The 6,859-nt window shown below is 42.4% G+C and overlaps 1 protein-coding gene across 1 annotated transcript in view; it reads right to left on the bottom strand.

Moving 5' to 3' along the window:
* Positions 1 to 10: 10 nt before the first annotated feature.
* The window catches only part of zgc:152891 (uncharacterized protein LOC767741 homolog), an 8,909-nt gene continuing 2,060 nt past the window's right edge, over positions 11 to 6,859 (bottom strand). The window contains exons 5-15 of the mRNA XM_035666418.1: positions 6,338 to 6,427; positions 6,131 to 6,246; positions 5,302 to 5,474; positions 5,068 to 5,211; positions 4,092 to 4,295; positions 3,680 to 3,766; positions 3,424 to 3,593; positions 3,207 to 3,322; positions 3,012 to 3,112; positions 2,571 to 2,741; positions 11 to 1,334 (exon numbers count right to left, since the gene is read on the bottom strand). Of these exons, the coding sequence (XP_035522311.1) occupies positions 1,155 to 1,334; positions 2,571 to 2,741; positions 3,012 to 3,112; positions 3,207 to 3,322; positions 3,424 to 3,593; positions 3,680 to 3,766; positions 4,092 to 4,295; positions 5,068 to 5,211; positions 5,302 to 5,474; positions 6,131 to 6,246; positions 6,338 to 6,427 (1,552 nt within the window). The 3' untranslated portion in view covers positions 11 to 1,154. The remainder of the gene's footprint in view (positions 1,335 to 2,570; positions 2,742 to 3,011; positions 3,113 to 3,206; positions 3,323 to 3,423; positions 3,594 to 3,679; positions 3,767 to 4,091; positions 4,296 to 5,067; positions 5,212 to 5,301; positions 5,475 to 6,130; positions 6,247 to 6,337; positions 6,428 to 6,859) is intronic.

Consider the following 6,859-nt stretch of genomic DNA (forward strand, 5'->3'; position numbering starts at 1 on the left):
TTTTACAAATCACCATCATGATGTCGTTATTTCAGCCGTTTATTGATATTAAATCACAGCAACATTTGATTATTTTGGGCTCATACCGCAGTTGCAAGCCAGGGCAAATATTCACCTCAAATACAAATGATCCTGCAGGTAAACCAGCACGAGTAACGTAGGACGAATATTTGCTTTGCTTTTGGTGGAAACGCAACATTACGGACTAAAGATTATAAATAAAGATTATAAATAATTGAGGATTGGACACTTTTTTGGACTTTATGACCGCTTCAAAGGTATAAAGCTTAAACATTTATATTTGTGTAGGCGATCTAAGTAGCTTAGAACTCGCTCAAGAAGTTTTAAAAACTGGCAAGCTGTGGTTACTTCATTCAAAAATGACGCACTGGACTCTAGTGGGTGCTTGCTGCTCGGCTGAGACCTGAGCGATCACTGACCTGTCTGAGGACAACCGCAGTCCAGTAATAATAATATCATTAATTAATAAAATGTGTGCAGGTGGCCACTTTGTCCAGCGATTGTAATTTCTCTCTCTGGCGCTGAGAAGGTCGAGGCTTCATATTCCAAAGCAAAAATGTTTCATTTTTTTAATTAAAAGAATTTTTGGGATTGTTTGTACGGTGAGCTGTCGAAGTTGCTGAACGTGCACAATGTATTTAACTACCAGCAGTTTTCATTCACAGGCAGAATATGTCATTGCTTTTGTTGTTTATTTAATTTGATGGAATTGTTTCAGCTGTTTTTGAGTCAGCTGATACACACACATATATAGTGCTATTCAATGCAGAACGGTAGTTGCTGAGAAGGGTAAAGCAGGTAAAGAACCTCTTGATTAGCTTTTGGTTTCAGTTTATGACCATAGAAATCTATTTTCCAGATATAAAACTCGCCACAGAGGATGAAGCAGAAAATGAATCTGCAGGCAGTTTTATTAAGAAGGTTTCAGTAACAACGTAGCTCTGACTGTATTGTTTCAACCAGTAGGTTGATTTTTATAGAAAGAATCTGATTTGTTTCCTCAGAGGGTTTAAATCAAATATATTTGTGTCAGCGAAAAAGTAAAATGAATTCCTTTTTAAAAAGCAGGCGAGTAGAAGGTTTAAACAATAAAAAGACCCAGAAATCACTGATAATCACACACTGGAGATTCATCAGATGGCGACGCTGTTCTCGATGCCTTCGGGACAGAGGTACGGATACGGCAGCTCCAGTTGGCTGTTGCGCTCTGTGATGTCATCAGAAATAGCCTTGAGTTCAGCCTGCACCTTCTCCACCAGCCTGCGGTGTGCGTCGTCTCTGAACACTGCCTCCTTGTAGTGACACAGAGGAACCTGCAGGGAGAGACAGACACAAACACAGTTATCAGATTTATGTGTGCCCCTAGAGCTTTAATGAGATGAGTCTAAACTGACAATTTAAGACCAGTAAGATCAGTAAGAAGTTTATTCAACTGGCTCCTGGAGTTTCCCTCATCTCAGGGTTAACAAACTCGTTTGAGCGTGCTAATTATTGTTGTGAAAAAACCCAAGAAAATACACTTCTGATTTCTACAGAACCACCTCAGGATTAAGAAATTGGCCTTTTCCTTTTCAGATGTCATAATTAAAAAAAGCTTTATTGTAATATTCAGAAAAAGTACAGAAAAAATAGAAGTAGCAGAAGTATTGATTCTTCACTCCAGTTAAAGTGTAAAAGTACTCTCTGGTTTCTCCCGGCTGTGCTAAGCTAACTAAAACTTCAAACAGAGTCGACTCTCCCTCTCTGTCTGTGTTTATGTTTGGGTAGTCGTGCAAAGATGCTGATAAAAATTTTAATCAATAATTAAAGTAATGAGCCTGTTGTAAAAATGTAAGTAGTAGAAAGTTTTGTAAAAAAGTTGGGAGTAAAAGTAAAAAGTTATCAGAGAAGTAAATATTCAAGTAAAGTACAGACACCTGAAAGAACTACTTAAAACTACTCCCCCCCCTCTGTTGTAATAACAAGAAAAGGTTCAAATTTTATTAATCGTCACTATTTAAAGAGTATCTGAACTTTATTTTGATGAAACCCTCTGTATAACCTCTGTATAACCTCTGTTTCCGGGTATTTACTAGTGTTATTGATTCATTCAGGTCTAAATCTGGACATTTCAGTGCAAAGTAATTCAATTCTATATATTTTGCTATATAAATGCACAACGACCGCCCTCTTCTGGTTGAAACCCGCAAATGGAATAGCGAAATCGGTAGTATTTTTACTGCCTCGTTTCATTGATTTCAAGAGGAATCCATCCTGGCAGGCATTAATAATAACTACATAGAATCTATCCAATCTTGTCTGTGATGTTTGTTTTAGCTCATAGGGAGGTGTCACACTGTAAATAATTGTTTAAAAAAAAACGGTAGCAGCACGTTTAAGAAGATGGAAGCATGATGACGCTACCTGATTCAATTAGCTTTTTTCGCTCATGTAAATGTTATGTAGATAAATATAAGATCATTTATTGATCCTCAGAGGGGGAATGTAGGCTTATTTAAATGTTTAATGAGGTGCATCTGACGAGACAGGGTGGGCGGGTGGAGCCTCACAAAGTTGGTGGCAGGCTGAGACAGTAGAGTCAGCACCGTCAGGACGCGACAGCTTGAGTTCACGTCCGGCAGGAAGGACATGATGTCATCCTCCGTCACCGCGCCTTTGACCTGTGGAGGAGGACGCGACATGGAGGCCGGACAGTTCGGCATCCAGAGGGCAAAGTCCAGCTGGAGGACGCAGAGAAAGACACAGAGAGGACAATTAAAAAATAATTATTAAATTAACAATAATGTCTAAACACTGTAGGTGAATATTGTCAAAATGTCGAATAGAGATCAGCATGAAACCTCCCCAGTTGATTACTCTCATTAAGACAATTATCTTTTGCATTACAAGTTTTCTGCAACGCAGACAAACAATCTCTTGATCTGCTCTCTCTTCATGTCTGCTCTGTGCCAACATTAAGACTAAATCTAGACGTCCTGCAGGAGCTGCACCTGGGAGAAGTTGACGGCTGCGTGCAGAGCCGAACAGGAGAAGACGATCATGGTGACAAACTTGGACACTTGTGATTTGGTCTGGAATGACTGAGGGAAGCCTGAAGGATGACAGGAGGAGACAGCTTCATTATTCAGTTTATTGTCTTCATCAGGGGGACAGATTACAACCTCATCTGTCTCTCTTGCACACACCTGAGTCATGTGTGAATCCGTGTGTGTTGATGTCGGTGATCCAGAGTTGAAGCTCAGAGTCCTGTTGGACCTCATCGTCTCTGCTGTAGTACAAGTCCACCCAGCTGCACACAAACCTGCCACAGGAAACAACAGGACACAATGTCAATCAAACCATAGACGCTGCAGTTATTTGACATTCGTCTAGCAGGGAGCTGGTTGAGGTGCGTTTGTTTACCTGTGCAGCACGTCCCACACTCTCAGTGCGTCCTGGGCGTAGTAGCTCTGTGACAGCTTGTCCAAAGCGCGGTCCGCCAGGTCATCTGGGACACACAGAGAGTGATAATAAATCCTCTCCGACGCCCGGGAGAGGAGAATGGGTAACGTCTGCAGACCAGAGCCGATCCCCTGGAGGGACGAGACCAACAGGAGACCAGATAACTGCACCAGTTTCCACTGGTCCCTCTTTAAGAATTCTGTCAATGGTGATGTACCTTATCAAACACGCCGCCAGTGGCCAGCAGCGAGGCTCTGGCCTGTAAGTTGATCTGTAGGGACGACCGCACGTGTGGCATCAGCAGCTGTCGCAAAAACAGCCAATCAGAGCAAAGAAGAACAAAACACACTGAAGTTTGGTTGTGAGTTTCTTCCCATCATCAAACCAGTTCAGAGCTTTAACCTTCAGAGGCAGCTGGACTCATGGGAGGATCCATCTTTCCAGGATTCAAACCAAACCCACCAAATAAAAAGATGTGTCCCATACATCTTTCTTTCCCAAACTTTTTCCTGAAGAGACCCTTAGTGACATATTTTATGTATATTTCATATTATATTCACAGACGGTGTCACCATGGCGACCTGTGTGTTAAGGCCGCTATTTAAACGGCGTGTCGGTGGCATGGGTACCTGGTACAGTGGGTGCGGCTCCGGCAGCTGTCGCAGCGTGGCCACGCAGCACAGCTCGCCCATCATGTGAGTCCTGAGGTAGTGGGAGGCCAACTGGTGACACTGGAAGTCTGCACAGTGGACCCACATCTTAGCCAGCAGCCAATCACAGCCCCCGTCAGAGGGCAGGAAGACCGGGTTCTGAGGACCGGGTGTCTGCTGCAACTGGGGGGAGGGCAACTGACTGACTGACTGACTGACAGTGGTGGAATGTAACAAACTATAAAAAGTACATTTATTCAGGTAATTGAGTACAAATTTAAGGTACTTCCATTTTAAGCTACTTATATTTCGACTCCAATGAACCTCAGAGGGAAATATTTACTTCACTATATTTATCTGACAGTATCTTTAGTTACTTCATAAATTAGGAATTTAAGTACAAAACACAAGGAACTTGATGATACTATATGAATAATGTTTAATATGTACATCATACATTGTACATAAAACATATTAAACTATCCAACAGTATATAAAACAGTTCAAATCAGCTCCACCAAATACAACAGTAAAATGTTAATTACATATAAATACAGTAAAAATAATCAGTAAGTACTTTTACTTTTGATAGTGTATTTTACAGATAATTCATACTTTTACTTGTAATGGAGTATTTTGACTGTGTTGTATTGCTTCCTTTATTTAAAGCTCCTGCGAGTACCTTTCATTGTGATTCTGCTGCCCCCTGTGGACAAAAGCGGTAGTGTTTCTACCACTTTGTTTCATAGATTTCAAGGGGAACAACTGTATGGAAATATCTCTCTGATGGTTTATGTAGGTTATACAGAGACATCAGTATTAATCTGAGACTGTTTATATCTATCATTGAAGTACATCAGTAAAATACTGTAAACACTTACTTCCATCTATGAGTTCAATGAGTAATCACACTGCAGAATAATAGAATCAATAATCTGAATCAAGAGGAGCTCACCTGGATGGCGATGGGGAGCAGCTGTCCCTGCTGGTTCAGGTGGAGGAGGCACAGCGGCGCAGACAGATACGACTGCTTCCCGTTGATCATGTTGGCCGGAACGCCGTCCAAAACCTCGTAGTCCAGCAGGTAAACGGTCCCTTTCTGTCACATCAGAAAACATCGAGATGTAAGAAAGCGCACAGCTGGCGGCAGACAACAGCTGGAAGTTCACAGTATGGGGTGCACACCCACCTCTAACTCCAGCTCGAGGGAGGAGCCTTCGGGCAGGAAGGGGCGGAGCATGTCGGAGGTGACGGACAGGTTTGGAGGGAGGTGGCGGGTCTGCCGCAGCATCAGAGGGTTGCAGCCGTTCAGACACTGGTGGCCAAAATACCAGTCCTCCGTCCAGTGAGCCTTAACGAACCCTGAGACATTAAAGATAATCATTATAATGATCAATAAAATGTCAAACCATGACAGTAAAAGACCGCAAACTCTAAATAGGTTTCTGTCACAGTAAAATGCTGTGATATCTCATGGCAAAACGTTTATTCATATGCCATTTTAAAGGAATTTATACATAATAAAGTTGTTTTTTATATTACAGACTGTAAAATACACAGAATTTAAAACTTAAAACTCAACAGTACTAATGTCCTTTTACCGTAATAGTAGAAAATGGTTCTATTGTATGTATTGCGGTAAAGTTCTGACAACCACAGCTGACAGTTTTTTAGCCAGGTATTGGTCGATGCCGTTTATCTTAAAATGATTATCAGCCGACGAGCTATAAATCACATCCGAGCAATCTAATCTTTTACAGCTTTATTTAGGAAATCAAATTATGCTAAGAACAGTCACTCGAGCAATCGAGTGAACCTGTTAAATATCTGTCACTACACCAGGAAGGAGAGATAACAACCAGCAGCTCAATTAAAGAAGCACGTAGCAACATCCGAGCAACCACCTGGCAGTGCGCTCAACCATCATTTCGCTACGCAAACAAAAAGTAGTTCCTGTCAGTATGTTTCAGCTTCAGCCTCCACACTCAAAAGAAGATTCAGTTTGAATAGTTTCTCACTGGCAATGTCGTTCTCGTGTCCGCTGTGAGCGAAAACAGCCTCCAGCTCTGTGAAACTCGTCCAGGCCTCCACTCGGCCCATGAAGCCTTTCAGGTAGTGCAGGTTGGTGGCTGGACTGAGGACAAAGAAACAACATCTCCTCAGCACTCCATCACGCCCTCGGTCTGTTTCTGGTTCCTGAACCTACATTAAGTGTGTGACTTCACCTCTTGTGTGTGTAGCTGAGGTTCGGCCCGAGTTCAGACATTTTGTTCAGGTCAACGCACTGCGGAGTTCCCTCTATGAACTTACGCCATCTGAAATAAAAACACAAGTCAGTTTTACTTTTACAGTCCAGAATCACAAGAACAACTCCCCCAGCACAGAGCCACAGAGGAGGGATCCTCTCTCAGGACGGACAGACATGCAATAGAAATCGTATGCAGAATGACACCTGACACCTGGTAGTGAAAAGCAGGTACTGTAGCAAATTATCTATTTGTCACCAAAAACTCTAGACCCACGAGTGTAGAGGGGGCCTAACTACCGGCCACAATCATTGACCATATATACAGCGATCAGCCCTAACACAGTGAGCACTGCCAGTAACACTGATTATCTGGGTATCAGGGCTCCTGTCAGTGGGGGGGTATATCAGGCAGACAGTGAACAGAGTTGATGTGTTAGAAGCAGGAAAAATGGGCAGCGTGAGGATCTGATCCACTTTGACAAGAACCACATTGTGATGG

The sequence above is a fragment of the Morone saxatilis genome, unplaced genomic scaffold (genome assembly GCF_004916995.1).
Source record: "Morone saxatilis isolate NCDOM2014 unplaced genomic scaffold, NCSU_SB_2.0 Contig20, whole genome shotgun sequence".
NCBI classification, from domain to species: Eukaryota; Metazoa; Chordata; class Actinopteri; family Moronidae; genus Morone; species Morone saxatilis.